General features: G+C 41.4%; 1 protein-coding gene across 1 annotated transcript in view; it reads left to right on the plus strand.

Annotated features, from left to right (window-relative positions):
* The first annotated feature begins 952 nt into the window (after positions 1 to 952).
* MCCC2 (methylcrotonyl-CoA carboxylase subunit 2) overlaps positions 953 to 16,203 on the plus strand; it is a 60,197-nt gene continuing 44,946 nt past the window's right edge. Inside the window, exons 1-4 of the mRNA XM_063087087.1 lie at positions 953 to 1,150; positions 7,414 to 7,480; positions 11,375 to 11,459; positions 13,316 to 13,417. Of these exons, the coding sequence (XP_062943157.1) occupies positions 1,022 to 1,150; positions 7,414 to 7,480; positions 11,375 to 11,459; positions 13,316 to 13,417 (383 nt within the window). The 5' untranslated portion in view covers positions 953 to 1,021. The remainder of the gene's footprint in view (positions 1,151 to 7,413; positions 7,481 to 11,374; positions 11,460 to 13,315; positions 13,418 to 16,203) is intronic.

The following is a 16,203-nucleotide window of genomic DNA, read 5'->3' on the forward strand; positions in this document are numbered from 1 at the left end:
GAGTCGCAGTTTTTACTGGCCTTTTTTCTGTTGAGCATGGGAGGCGCACACTGTGTAAATCATACCTTTGCAGTTAAGCTCATGCTGTTGTGGTTGCCCCCAGTGCTGTTGGCTCCTCTCCACTTGTGCTAAGCCTGGCTATGCCTCAAGCCTCTGTCCACACTCAATGCTTCTGCAGGCTTTGCTCGGCTACCTCCCTTTCCCAATTGCATTCTGTTCCTTTAATGTCTGTCCTACACAATCCGCGCTAAGTCATGAGGTCATTTGTATTATTTTCTTATAAATCTGTTAGACGCACCCTTTCTCTATCCTGCGCATCCCTCTTATATTCCTTCCGCTTTACTCTGCCCCGCCAAGCAACGAATGGGTGTGTAGTGGGTAGTAAGTGCTCAATAAATATTTGAATGAAAAACTTTAAGTTTGTGGCATTTTGTATAGAGGGTTTGAAGCTTCCTCTGTTCAGGCGAAGTGATTTAGGCAGTCCTCGGGCAGAGACGGAGGGGACATGGAAAGCTCCGACAGCCTCTGCGACGCAGATGCAGGTAAATGCGGGTTACAGGGCTGATGTCCACAATCTCTATCACTACAGTTGTGAAAATAGAAGAGTGTTTAAGATCTCCAGTGAAAGGACTAGAGGCTTGTCATGGTGTATGCACTTATGGATAGATGAGATTCAGCCACGTTGCCGATACGGTAGTGATTGTACGGATTGTTGTATCAATACGACACCAACACAGCTCGACCACAGGCCCTCCCGCTCAGCGCCGCAGAGGACCAGCCCGGCTCCGCAGGGAGGCTCGGCCGCGAGAGCCGCGCTCCCAGGCTCGCGATGGCGCGCGGGCTGGCGGGCTCGCGGGCTGCTCCTCTGTCCCTTATTGGCTGGAGCGGGCGTGGCGCCGGCCAATCGCGGGCCCCGCGCTTGCGCACGTGAGGGGGCCGGCCCGGGGCTCCTCCGGGTCTGTGCCGGGGCTGCGGGAAGGGCGCGGGACGCTTTCTTGTGCTTTGCTCTGTGGCCGTCGCCATGTGGGCCACCCTGAGGTCAGCCCTGCGGCCGTGCGCCCGCGCCGCTGCCCCTCGGCTGCGCGCCTATCACGGGGACTCGGTGGCCACGCTGGGCACCCAGCCGGACTCGGCCTCTGCCGTCTACCAGGTACGCTGGCTGAGCGGCCCGGGCCTGGAGATTCCTCCTCCACCTGTCCTCCAGTGCCGGACCGAGGGGACTAGGCGCTGGCCGGGACTAGGAAGCGGGTGGCGGGTGGGCGCGCTTGAACGGCTGCTGTTCTTTTCTCTGGAGCCCCAGTCATGATTCTGGGACGCACTAGGGAGTCAGGAAGTTTGAAGAAGAAAATCGTTTCAGATCAAATACATTTAGTTCATTCTTAGGATTGGCACTGTACGTTGTGTCTTTGAAATCAGTGGTTTTCAAAACCTGGCTTAGCATTGTCACGTGGGGAGCTTGTTGAATATACCGTTGCCTGAGCTCCACTCTGGACCTTCTGTGTCTCTGGGGTGAGGTCCCGGTGTTTGCATTGTTCATGAAGTTCTTAGGGGACGGGTAGTAGCCGGCTTTGGGAACCACTGGCCTAGCACAGCTAACCCTGGGCCGTGCTTATCAGACTTAAGTTAAACAGTTGGTTATATTAAGAGAGACTACTATGCCACAGTATCTTTGAGTGGATTTTCTTGGAATTGAGAGATTCCACAAGGTCAAAGAAACATCTTACAGCTTGTGAAATATCAGAGCTGATAAATTTCAGTCTTGTCCTGTGGTTTCTAATCCTATGCAGATAACATTTAAATTGTGCAAGTAACACAATTATTTGTCAGGAGAGAATGTTGAATTCAGAAACATTCAGTGGTTACTGTGGTCTATGAGCTATTTTAGGCATTTGGTATAGAAGTGTATGAATGGAACTCATAATTTTGTGGGGAGGATGGAAGCAGGTAACTGTAGTGCAGTGTGGTAAGTGGCATCTAAAATCTGAAAAGGTGGTCACGGAAAGCTACAGGTAGGAAGGAGTGGGTGGGATGGATCTTGGTTGAGTAAGAGCTGGCCAGGTTCAGGGTGGAGGATGGAAGATGAGATTGTACAAACCAAGAGAGTTAGAAGGACACAGGCACTGAGTTATGAAAGTGTACAGTGGGTGTGAGGAGTTGGAAGTCACGGCCAGGATGTGGAGTAGCATCTGGAGATGTCGTGTAGTGAACAATCCCAAAATCTCGGTGTCCAAAAGAACAGATACTTATTTTTTGCTCCTGGATCTGTGGGATGATTGTGGCAGTTCTGCTTCAGGCAATGACAGGTCTGCTCTACTTGTTTCTTGTTCCAGGATCCCGACTGAAGGAGCAGCGGCTACTGGGGGATGCTCTTCTCATAGTGGTGAGGAGAGTATGGAAACACTCGGTCCCTCTTAAACTCTCTGCTTGGAATTGATACGCTGACTTTTGCTCATATTCCACAGGTCAAAGCAAGAATATGAGCAGACTCAAAGACTGTGGGGTGGGGAAGTATAGTCTTCCACCGTGAACCGTGGCAAAGGTGGAAGGAAGGAAGGATTCTGAACAAGTAATGCCGTCTACCTCATGGCCTCACATGGCTGCTTAGACTCTATTATGTCTGAGTTCCAGAGTAGGAGGAAGGATGAATAGGCCAAGGGGCACCCTCACTTGCTCGTCTTCTTTTTAAGGAGCTCATTTAGATGGCATACCTAACAACTCTGCCTAGTCATGTGGCCATATCTATCTACAAAAGGAGGCTGGGATATGTTACTTTCTCCAGTTGGGCATGTTGCCAGCTTGAATAAAATTGGGATTCTATCATCAAGGAAGATGGGAAGAAAGGATACGGATAAGCAGCTAATAGTCTGTGCCACAGATAATAAGTAGCGTGGAGAGAGTGGGTGTGCTCTCATTAAGTATTGTTGGCTGTGAGAAGATCTTACTTAGGTGTACCCTCATCTCCAGGGACCTCCAGCTACAAGCAGCAAACTTTGATGCAAACATACCCATAAAATGATAGAGCCATGCCATGGATGAGTGATGATACATAGCAGTTCTATTTCCTAGTGCCCTGGCCAAGCCCAGTTGCCCTTTGCCCAGTTTTGCTAGTCTCTAATTTTAGAACATTAGTGTGTACTTATGCTCTCACTTCTCCCACCACCATGTGTTCCAGAAAACCTTGGCAGTTAGTGACAGTTTCCCTTATTTCTTAACTGGGAGGCTGGGTTAGCTAGGGTAAGGATCCCTCGCATAACTAGTTTTGAGTGGTGCTCTTCTGAATTGGGCAGTGTTGTTGGCTGCAGTGATTGTCCCTTGGGGTTTGAATGCTTGTCTTTTTCTGTACGTGTGTGAACTGTTTTTCATCAGCTCTGAACTTTGTATTTTTTTTTTTTTTAAAAGATGACCGGTAAGGGGATCTTAACCCTTGACTTGGTGTTGTCAGCATCACGCTCTCCCAAGTGAGCTAACCGGCCATCCCTATGTAGGGATCTGAACCTGCGGCCTTGGTGTTATCAGCACCACACTCTCCCAAGTGAGCCACAGGCCAGCCCTACCTCTGAACTTTGGTGCCAGAGGTTTGCAAAGTAGGCAGGAGACCAGGAGATACATTGCAGGTGGAAGGGAGGTCACCTAATCTTGATGAGATGGAGGTGAGTGGGTAGGAAATAAAAAACTAAAGGTACACCAGAATCTCATCAGCCTGTAAATCTGTAAGGGAAGAACTCGTTAAAAGGGATGCGTTCAGCACTGTGGGAAACATCTATATGACAAACAGAACATTTCAGGAGAGAAAAGAAGGTAGAACTTATATTTTAGAAAAGACTTAAGAAACATGTCTGCCAGTTGTGAGTGTATAGACCTTACTACATAGGGTCCTATTTAAATAAACTGTATGACTCGGTTAGAGCACAGCCTTGTTTGCTGGTTTTTATTTTTTTATTTTTATTTTTTTGGCAGCTGGCCAGTGTTGGGATCTGAACTCTTGACCTTGTTGTTATAGAGCACAGCCTTTAACACCAATGGTAAGGATTCAGATCCCCATATTGGCCAGCCACCAAAAAAAATAACAAAATAAAAAACCTTGTAAAATTAAATCTATCTGACAGTTGGGGAAATGTCTTCACTAATTGGATATTTGATGTTATTAAGAGATTATTCATATGTGATAATTGTCCTTATCTTTTGGAGGTAGAGACATACTTAAAGTGTTATGTCTAGGATTTCCTTCAAAATAATTCAGGAAGAAGGGCATGAAGGAAACAACTGTGGCCATGTATGGATAACTGTTGAAGTACATTGGGTACGTTTGGTTCATTATACTAGTCTTTTTTTTTTTTTTTTTGTCTTTTTGTGACTGGCCGCACCGCGCTCAGCCAGTGAGCGAACCGGCCATCCCTATATAGGATCCGAACCCGCGGCGGGAGCACTGCCGCGCTCCCAGCGCCGCACTCTCCCGAGTGCGCCACAGGGTCGGCCTTATACTAGTCTTTTTAGTTTTGTATATGTCTGAAAATTGCCATGAAAAAAGTTACCGACAATAATGACGACACACCATAGAGGAGTTGAAAATGTTAGAGAACCCCTTGACTCTTTAATTTGCCATAATGCAGCCCTGTTGTGTTTCTTTTCTAGTGATGTTGAGCTGTGCAGGACTGAACAGGGGATAGTATGTCATAACGATGATGGACTTGCTGGACAAATAGCACTACATAATGTTTCTGAAAAAAACCTTTCCTTATCAATTTTAAGCAGAGAACATAGGATTGATCCTAAGTAAATGTGTTAACCTTTCATACACCTTGCTGATAATAGGTACTCAGATTTTTTTTCTTCAGTACCACTAAATTCTTTTTACTGAACATGAGGAGACATGTTGAACAATAAACTTGACAAGTCCTGTTGGCCTATCTTTTCCAACAGTGTATTTGTCAAGGTGTCTTTCAGTCCCGACTACTTGAAAGTGAAGAGGCACAAGGGTTGACAGTTTGGATGAGGTTTATTTCCAGAAATTCTGCCTACACTCTTGCTGGCCCTTCCTGTTCCCTATGGATTCTTAAGGTTAAGTTTTCCGGAACACTTAGACAATTAGGTGGGTTTTTAACCTTGGAGTAATTGTAAAATGGACAAGAGTAGACGGTAAGCACAAAACAAAAACAAAAAATATGAGTTTACTTATGCAGTGGAATAAATCTGCTTTTGTCTCCATTTAGCAACATTGTTTTATCGGCCCTTTTTCTCACCCAGGTGTTGAAAGGTGGCTAATAAGAGCAGTGCACGTGGGAGTACAGGGCCAGTATCAGAGTAGTGCACCTGTCTCTCAGCCAAGGGTCAGGGTGAGAGAGCCCCAAAGAGAAGATGCCATTCGGTGACAGCTGTGGAGATGGCTGCCGACTCCATTTCCCAGAGCCCTTCTCTGCCACACTGGTTTATACATGAGGACTTTCCCTTACAACGCTTTTCCCTCTGAAAGCTTGGGCTCTCTCAGATGAAAAAGACATTCAGGACACAGGCTTCACTTACAAGGAGTGGTTTCCCTTCAGGAGAGGCCCTCAATTCAGAGGTTCTGAAAGACTGCGCTAAGTCCCTTTATACATTTCAAGTGATATTATACAAGCTGCTCTAATGTCATCTCTTGTGACAGGCTGAACAGACATATTCTGGTGTACAGCTTTGTTTCCATGTGAGATAATTCATAAATTGAAGAATTTCTGCATTTGCTATATGTGAATGAAAAAGAGATCTTTCACCTGAGTTTAATATAATAGAGCAAAGTTCTTGGCTTCCTCTGCTTCATGTCATTAATATCAACAGATACGATAATCTGAAAAAGTTTCTGTGGTAAGAAGGGGGATTTTTACCTCTTACCAAACCCCTTCTATTTGGAGTGTTCCCAATTGGCCCTGAGTGGAAACACAGAAATGGACATTGTAGGCCAGTGTTTGTCTATTTTGGTTGTGTTTGAATCATCTGAGGAACTTTTAAATCTCCTAATGCCCAGGCCACACCTACAGCCAATGACATCAGAATCTTAGGGTAGAATCAGGCATCAGTGTTTTTGTTGTTATTGTTTTTTTTTTTTTTTTTAAAAGATGACCGGTAAGGGGATCTTAACCCTCGACTTGGTGTTGTCAGCACCACACTCAGCCAGTGAGCGAACCGGCCATCCGTATATGGGATCCGAACCCGGGGCCTTGGTGTTATCAGCACCGCACTCTCCCGAGTGAGCCACGGGCCGGCCCAATTTTTTTTGTTTGTTTTTTAAAAGCCCCACTAAGTCCAGTGTAGAGCCAAGGTCAAGAACCACTGTTTGAGGCCGATTCTTGAGCTAAGTCGCCAGCAGGTGCTTTTCCCTAGGATGCAGGGCTTTGTGGGATTAGAAGGGAAGTAGCTCACTGGGCTGTCAGACAGAGATGGTCCAGGGGTCGGGACCTTTCTCCTCCGGGGCAGAGGTTCTTTCCCTAAAACCTTGCTGCTTCCCTCATTTTTATTTTTCTGGGTTTTGCAGAGCAAGAGAATAGCAGAAACAATGACCTCAAGAACTCTTGGAGCTGTAGAAAATAGGAAAAAATAAAGTCCTACTGTAAAGAGACTGTAAATTCATCTAATTTTGAACAGCTGAGAAGTTGTTTAGCATTCTGTCACATAAAAGGAACTGAATAACCAGAGATGCTAATCACATTATGGGGAACAAAATGTGTTAGTGGGACAAACTCTGAATTTTCAAAAATGATTAGCTATTTAAGTATTGTTCTAAAGTAATATGCTGACCAAGTAATATGCTGTATTTAAAAATACAGAAGGGTGAAGAATTAATCTGCTTCTCACTGTTAATATTTCCATATTAACATTAATATTAATATTAATAACCTTAAACGTAAAATAGGATCTTTTTAAAAGTTTTTTTTTATTCTGGGCTTTATTTGTGAGTGTAATTTGTCAGTAAGCAAGTATTTCTGCATTGGTTCAAATATCAGGATAGTGACCGATGGGACAAGAAAAATAAGGTGGCATTCTAAACCTCAAAAAGCTTATATTCCTTAAACTATGAAAACAAATAGAATCAATTAAGTTCAGTAGATGTCTAAGGAAGAAAGATGTTAATGTGGGCAGGAGTTGCCAGAAATGGCTTTGGGGATGAGATAAAACATGAATTAGGCTTTAAAAGAGGGGTAGGATTTGGAGAGATGGACCAGAGAGGGGTGATGGTGGAGAAGAAGCGCTTGAACGTAGGCAGGAATTTGTCTTATCAAGGATGGCGTGGCCCTGTGTGGAGACCGCATGGGGGTGGTGGTGGCCCCGTGTGGAGGCCACACACAGGTGGCACGGACTGATGTTTTTCTTCTCCCTTACTTTGGTAAAAAGATAATTGCTTTCTAATATTCCTCTCCCTCTCCTTCTTTGTTTCTGTTTTAGGAGAACTATGAACAGATGAAAGCACTAGTAAATCAACTCCATGAACGAGCCCGGTATATAAGACTAGGTAATCACAATATGTATTCTTCAATTTATCCTTTTACTTAAGGAGTCCTTTTATAGTTGCTGGTTTCAGGAAAAAGTAGTAGCATTAAGCTTTTGACTCTTTGACTAATTATGTGTTAGTTGGTATGCTGACATTTTATTTGATTTTTTTCCTATTACTTGGCCAGTTTTTCTCCTTGTAGAGCACTGCCACTCTTTGGGGGAAAAGTAACAACTCATCAAGGTTGTTTTTTTTTTTTTTGGGGCAGCTGGCCAGTGTGGGGATCTGAACCCTTGATCATGGTGTAATATCGTGCTCTAACTAACTGAGATAACTGGCCAGCCCTCAAATTCATCGGTTTTAAACTATTGTTTTTTAAGGTTTTATTTTACTCGTATCATCGTACTGAAATTTTTGTTCCACTTTAAGCAACTAAAACAATTCCTGTTCATTAGTCATATTCATACTATATATTAAATTTTGCATAATGATACCTTTTCTGCTGTTATATAGCTTGGAAATAATTTCTAATGGGTTTATTGTTAAATAAGTTACATTTCCTAAAAACTTTGCAAGTTGTCATTATTTCCTATTTTTAAATTGTGGACATAAAAGACATTCTTTTGCTCAGAAGAAATTGCATCATAGAGAGGATGATACCATATAGTATGATGAGATATATTATTCTGTTGTGCTGCTATTGATTTGTGTCATTTTTATTTTAGAAGGCCATGTGACTTGAAACTAATAGCCATTTTCAAAATAAGATTCTTAATATATTACAAGTAACTAATTTAGAAGGAGCTATATGAATTTTATAGCTTTAATTTAAAAACAGCTCTCAGTAGTCTCGTGAATAGAATCTGTCTTATTTGTAAACCTGCAGTTTAAGGGTATTGTTGCTTTCTTAGGTACAATCTTATCACAACCAGAGGACTCAACAGTAGAAGTAATTAGGCAGATAATTCAGAGGAATGCTAATAGATTTCTCTTTAGTTAAATAAAAATATTATTTATATTATGTTTTTTCTTTGAGGCAAGGTAATTGATTAATGGCAGATGAACAGAGACACCGTCTAAAGTTGTCTATTCACTTGTGTAGGGTATTAGGGAACAAATCAGGTCACTATTTTGGTCCTTTGCAGAATTTTGATAGTGGTGAGCTGGATGGGTTTGTTATTCTACACTTGATCTTAGCCAAAAGGCCGAGAAGCGATTGGGTTTGTTATTCTAATAATTAAGTAACTTTGATCAAATTATTTAATCCCTCTAGTAAATTTTTAGTATCTCATTCGTATCTCAAGTATGAGACTTAGGAGTGTGTCTGTGAATTATATGTGTTATTCATGCCAAGCACACATTTCTTACTTCTTTTGACTTAACAGATTGATTAAAATTACTAGAGAAGAACAGAAAAATAGACTTATTTAGAATATCTTGGTTCTGTCTTTTTATTATAGCAGTTTAATCAAAATCCATTAAATCCTCTAAAAGTTACTACAACACAAGCAGATATGAAACTTAGAATGGGGCCAGTTGAAACAGAGACCTCATTCACTTGGCAGTAATTGCTCCCATTCTAGCTGTGAGGGTATTGGAGAGATTTTTTTTTTTTTAAAGAAAGCTATAAACTTCATACAGCTCCTTCTAAGGTACTTGGAATATGTTAAGAATCTTATTTTGAAAATGGCCGGTACTTGGTCTCTTTGGTTTCAAGTCTTAGAAATCCAAATCAAACTTGTTTAACCCAGAAAACAGCACTTATTTGTTCTTGTAACCAAGGGGAAGGCAGAGTTGACTGGATCCAATGGCTCCAACACCTCCAGGACTTACTCTTTTTCCCACCATTTCTCATATCAGCATCTGTGTTGGTGTGTGGACCTTACTCTCTTCAGACTTCTCTATGAGGCAGGGAGGTAGGTCGCTGGAGGCCCAGCAATTACATTCTGACAATTTACAATCTGAAGAAAGAGATGGTTATCCTTTCAGCTCCAATTTGGAAAGTTCTGATTTGTCTGCTTGGGTCACATGTTCCCTCCTTGGCCCAGTCACTGTGTCCAGGGGTTACTGTAACTGTGCCATATGGACCCATGCTCATCCAAGCTCAAGGAAACTAGCTGGTAGCTGGTGGCACTTTGTGGTGGTGGCAGTACTGTTTTCAGGAAAAGGAAAGCAAGCAGTCAGAAGCAATGGATGTCAGTTATGCTGGCCCCAGACTTCCCTAATGTTACCCCCACTTACTAGAGGTGTGTAAATGGAGGGTTAACTTGTAAAAACAGGGCAGTGGACATTTGCCATTCTTTTTGACGAGGCAACTCTTGAACCCCTGTTCTTGTATGGGAAAATGATGTTAAAAAGTTGAAGCGGGTTTTTATGTTTTGGGTATGATTTGAGGGGCAGAATACCCTGGGTTGGCTTTTCAGAGAGATATCTGGATCTCATACTCTTGAAATCATTTTATTTTTTATTTTTTTTAAAACCATTTTAGATTAGGGCATTGTCTCTAGAAAAAGAACCAAAACTCTTACTGAAATGAAAACATGTTTTGTTAGGAGTGATAACAGTAGTTATGCCTAATATCACAGTTTGATTTGATGAATTGACCATTCCCCTTGGACATCAAGATAGGTGGGTTTGAATCAGTGAGGGAGTGAAGAGCCCTGTAGCATTGACACCTGCTGAGGATGGCAGGTCTGAACCAAGAGTGAAGGCTGCTCGTTTGAGGAGAGGGGAGGACTGCTGAGCAGGACGCCCTGGAGAGGAGAGGTGGGGAGATGGGGGAAAAGGACAAACCCATCCTTCACAGTTTTGCCTAGAATTAGAATTACTTTAATTTTAAAGAAGATTAGATGTGTGATATAATTTTCTTTGCAACCTTAAGGCAGATTTAATCTTAAAAATATGCCATGCACCTCTTCAGAAAAAGAAATCCCCTTAGGCACAGCAAAGAGCCCTGGTTTGAAAAATAAAGTCATAATTGGAAGCTTGTTTGAAATAGATATGAACCTATTTTTTCACCTAAATAAAGAAATGGCTTTCTTAAAAGCTGAACGTTTCATCCAAAGACTATATTAAGAAGAAATTCTTAGGCAATGATAAGGATAAACATATTAAGGTACAGTTTGACACTTCTGTTCTTGCTCCCTTACCTTGGTTTGCTGAGAGTAGGTTAAATAGCCCCAAGATAACGAGTCCCTCAGCCCTCAGGTTGGATGGGTGAGGTTTGGTGCACCTTTGACTTCAAGCAATCTCTTTGGGTTACCTCAGTGGGCCCTTCAGTAATTGTAATTTTCTTCGTCTGTCATGATGTGAGCAATGTTGGGAAACACTGAAGATAATCTCTGGGTCAAGATGCTAACATAAAGAGACACTTTAATTGCTATATAAGGTATTCAGCTCTCCTATTTACAGGCCTAAAAAGTAATGGGTCCTAATGGCACCTTTAGGTAAGTTTTACTGTGCTTATCATGGAAGTAATTTCTAAAATTATGCTTTTAACTGGTCCAAATGAAGATAAGAATTTTTCAGATTTTACGTAGTATGTAATACAGTGCTAGATAAATGCAGTAAGTACTTAATAAATATAAAGATGAGGCAGTATTTTCAATGTATGTGTCGCAGAAAAAATACTGTGTACTTTGTTTAAGTAATTACTAGTGAATTCAGAACATGAGTGATATACTCTAGGATCAGGGATAGATTGATTTTTAAAAAACACCAGTTTCTTTACTTCAGAAATTGGCAGCTTATAAATTGAATGAATGATCTGAAAAATTGGCTTTTTCTTACAGGATATGTTGAACTTTTTAAAGTGCTATATTTTGAATTAAGTATTATATGTTTTTCTGGCATTAAGTTAAATGGAGACCTTATCTCATGTCAGTCTAATCTGCTCTGATCATGTTTTTATCACAGGAGGTGGTGAGAAAGCCCGAGCCCGGCACACATCAAGAGGAAAACTATTACCAAGGGAAAGAATCGACAATCTTATAGACCCAGGGTTGGTACATACCCAAGTGCTGACTTGGTGTTTTCTATTCCTGGTAGTTTGTTAGACAGTTTTGTAAATAACTGATTTTGGATTCTGGTGGTTATCATAAGATTCAACAACAAATGTTTATTGAGTGCCTCCTATGTGGCACTGTTCCAGGCACTAGTGATATAGCAATGAACAAAATAGGGAAAGACCTTTGCCCTACTGGAGTTTATACTGTGGCAGGGGGAGATAGAAAATAAACAATAAACATTGTAAATTATATAGTGTATTAGAGAGTGATAAATGTCATGGGAAAAAGAAAAGGTAGACCCAGGTCAGGAAAAGAAGATAAGGGGCAAGTGGCAGTTTTAAGTGGGGTGGTTAGCATAGGCCTCATTGAGATGGTGACATTTGAGCAAAGATTTGGAGAAGGGAAGAAAGAGAGCCCTATAAATATCTGGGGAAGGGGTGTGGCGGGCAGAGGGAATAGCCAGTGCAAAGGCCCTGAAGTGGGAGTGTGCCGGGTATGCTGATAGACTGAAGGAGTAGCCAGAAGGCAGCGTGGCTGGGGTAGAGGGAGTGAAGGGGAGAGTAGTAGGACATGGGGTCAGATTCTGTACAGCCTTGTAGGCTGTTGTAAGAGTTTTGGTTTTTACCCTGAGAGGAGTGGGGAGCTATTGTAGGGTTTTGAACAAGAGACTATTATGATCTGTCTGATTTATATTTAAAAAAAAAATATTATAGCTGCTGTGGTGTGAGTAGACTGGGCATCAGGTGTGGAAGCACTGCAACCAGTGAGAGAGCTATTGCAGTGACTGAAAGGAGACATGGGGACTTGGACTAGGGCGATAGCAGTGGAGGTGGTGGGAGTGTCAGGTTCTGCATATATTGTGAAGACAGAGCCAACCCAATAGCATTTCCTGAAGGCTTGGATATGGGGTGAGAGGGGGAGAGAGGAGTAAATGAAGACTCCAAAAGTATTTTTTCTTATGACATGCATGTGCACACCCAACCGGGAGAAGACAATCACTGTAAATACCCAGTGTATGTCCTTCCAGACCATTTTTATGTGTATATATATAACACCTACTTTTTTAAAAAAAAAAAAAGATGGAATCATACAAAATGTGCTTTAGAACTCCCTTTTTCCCCACTTAATGTATCTTGAACATGTGAGAGGTAGAACAGTACCGCGGTTAAGAGCCTGGACCCTGGGACCAGACTGCTTCTTAAAACCGCAGCTCTGCCACTTATTAGTTGTGTGACTTTAGACAAGCGACTTCATCTCTGTGTGTTTCAGTTTCCTCATCAGTAAACGGGGTTCATAATAGGATCCACCTCAGAAGGTGGTTCTGAGGAGTAAGTGAGTTAGTGAATGAGTTAGTGTTTCTGAAGCCGTGAGAAGAGAGCCAGGTGCATGGTAAGTGCTACATAAATGTTAGCTGTTATTCTCTTTCCATATCAATAAACACATGTGTACTTTGTTTTATGGCTATACCGTATAAATCCTTAAAATATTCACAGTGGATTTTGTTTTTGTTTTAGATATTCTTTTTTTTTCTTTTTTCTTTTTTTGGGGGGGCTGGCTGATATAAGGATCCAAACCCTTGACCTTGGTGTTACAAAGCTGTGCTCTAACCAACTATGCCAACCAGCCAGTCCTTAGATATTCTTTTTATAGATTTTTTTTTTTGGGCGGCTGTCTGGTAAGGGGGTCTCTAGATCTTTTTATAGATTTTATATATAACATGCATATTTGAAACATTGTCCTATTAAAGAAAAATCTTTCCCTTTTCCTTGTGTAACTGTGTGTGTGTGTGTGTGTGTGTGTGTGTGTATTAAATGACATTAATTCAAGCAACGTCCTTTCTTCCCTTTAGGTCTCCGTTTCTGGAATTATCTCAGTTTGCAGGTTACCAGTTATATGGCAACGAGGAGGTCCCCGCGGGTGGCATTATTACAGGCATTGGAAGAGTGTCAGGGTGAGTATTCTACCAGTGCTCAATAATGTGGTTCAGGGAGAAGACTTTGATGAGGTGTAGGCATCCAGCACTAACTTTGCACATTAGCGTGCAAGTTTTATGCTATATATATTATTTAGGACTGAGGCATCCTACCCAGTCCTGTACTAGATTCATCTGTGGAGCTTTAGAGACAAAAATAGAAGGGCAAAAATCACCAGCAAAGATTCTTGGGATCCAATCCAGACCTCCCTACTTAATCAGAATCTCCAGGGTGGGCTTGGTATGTATAGTTTTCAAAGGCTCCACAGGTGATCTCTTGCACATCTGGGGTGAAAACCACTGTCTTAGAGGAGTGGTTCTCTGAGTGTGGTCCCTAGGTAGCATCAGTGTCACCTGCAAACTTGTTAGAAATGTAGATCCTCAAATCTTACCAGAACTACTAAATCAGAAACACTGGGGATGGGGCCCTGCAATCTGTGTTTTAACAAGCCCTCCTAATGTTCCCACTGTGAACTTAGGGAATCCAGATTTCTACATGTTTAATTTATTTGTATGAGCGTATATTTATATATGATCTCACGTTTACCACATAGTTACCATGCCAGGCACTGTAGTAAACACCTCCCATTGATTATTTGTCTCAGTCCTCACTACAGCTCTGTAAGAATGGGTACTGTTGTGGTCATCCCATTCTGCAGATAAGGAAAGAGCCTTAGAGAGTTAAGTAACTTGCCCAAGATGAAGCCACTGGCAAAGCTTGACTCTCATCTCAGACAGTCTGACTGAGCCTGGCACAGTTGCTGTTGACTCAGCTTTTTTATTGTTCTTATTTATTTTTGTTGGAACACAGTAGATTGTACATATCCATGGGGTCCAGAGTTGAATATCAATACCTGTGTGCAATATGGGATGCTCAAATCAGGATCATTAGTACATTCAACATTATACAACGTGATCATTTTTCATGTCCCTTTACCAATTCCTCCCTTTCTCCCCCTTCCCTTTTGTCTTTCCCACCTTTGGTAACCTCAGTTCTATTCTCTCCTTTTGAAAGTTCAACATATTATTGTGATTGCTATATCTTTCTTTTTTTTTCTTTATTTATTGTTTACCTCCCACTTATGACTGATGACATGTGGTATTTCTCTTTCTGTGCCTGCCTTATTTCACTTAACATGATTTTCTCTAAGTTCATCCATGTTGCTGTGAATGGCAGAATTTCATTCTTTTTTCTGGCAAAGTAGTATTCCATTGTGTTTATATGCCACATTTTCCTTATCCAGTTCATCAACAGATATTTAGATTGTTTCCAACTTCTGGCCATTGTAAATAGACCTGTGATAAACATGGGAGTGCAGGTGTCCCTTCGACATAGTGATTTCCATTCCTTGGGGTATATACCCAGCAGTGGGATTGCTGGATCCTATGGCAGTTCTATCTGTAGTTGTTTGAGGAACCTTCATACTGTTTTCCATAATGGCTGCACCAATTTATGGTCCTGTCAACAGTGTAGGAGGGGTTCCCCTTTCTGTGTTCCCCTCGCCAGCCTTTGTTATTCTCTGTCTTTTTGATGATAACCGTAAACCGTTTTTAAAAATGATGAACTTAATGCAGAATTAAATTAAAGTCATACATCATGGAAATATGTAATTAAGTAGACTAATTACTCTTAAATATTCCTCCATTTGGAGTGTTACAGTGGAACATGCTCTTCCACTGTTTTCCCTCTGCATGTATTAATATTATTGTTTATGTTTTATATTTTTTATTATATTTTCTTGCATTGTGCCTTGTTCTGTTTATAAGGGTCTTTGACTCAGAAGAATTGCACTTGGGAATTGTTCAGCTTCAGGAGTTGTCAGCCTCACTTAGACTCCTGGTTCCATCATTTTCTAGCTGTTTGACCTTTAGCAAGTTGCTAGATCTCTCAATACTTCAACTTTCTCATCTGAAAAATGATTTTTTATAAAATGGAACAATAATAGTATCTCCTGTAAAAGGTTGTTGTGAAGATTGAGAGATTAAAAGAGCCATGTAATGCATTTAGAGCAGTGCCTGGCACATAGTAACAGTTTAATAAATGATGCCTATTAAAAAAACCATTCTTACTAACATACAATAGGAATTATGGATAGGAAAGAAGTGATGAGAATTTGTGGGATATAAAGAAGATATTTTAGGATATTGCAAAATTAACATTATAACAAATCAGTATCGGAGAAAAACATTCACCTCGTTCTTTTATCTAACATATCAGTATATCATCTTACTGTTCTTTGTTTCTCTCTAGTTATTGACCATATCCTCTAGTTCTTCAGGGAGTACTATTAGTCCTACTCAGAAATACATGTCAGGTCCTTCCATTTCTCCTGTTTCCATTGTTCTCACCTCAGTCTCAACCAGATTCTCTTTCTTCTGGTCTACTGCAATAGCTGGTTAACTGGTCTACCAGCTTCCTTTCACTCCTGCTTCCCTGTGGATTAGTTTACTTTATAGCATCCAGAGTGATATATATATATATATATTCATTCATTCATTCATTTAATTACAAAAGATGACTGGTAAGGGGATCTTAACCCTTGACTTGGTGTTGTCAGCACCACGCTCACCCTATGAGCTAACCGGCCATCCCTGTGTGGGATCTAAACCCATGGCCTTGGTGTTATCAGCACCACAATCTCCCGAGTGAGCCACGGGCCGGCCCCAGAGTGATCTTTAAAAAATGCAAATCATATCATGCTTTAAACCTTCCAGAGGCTTCCCATTGCTCTTAGAATAAAATTATCTTTGTACTTGTTATTATG

The sequence above is a fragment of the Cynocephalus volans genome, chromosome 2 (assembly GCF_027409185.1).
Source record: "Cynocephalus volans isolate mCynVol1 chromosome 2, mCynVol1.pri, whole genome shotgun sequence".
NCBI classification, from domain to species: Eukaryota; Metazoa; Chordata; class Mammalia; order Dermoptera; family Cynocephalidae; genus Cynocephalus; species Cynocephalus volans.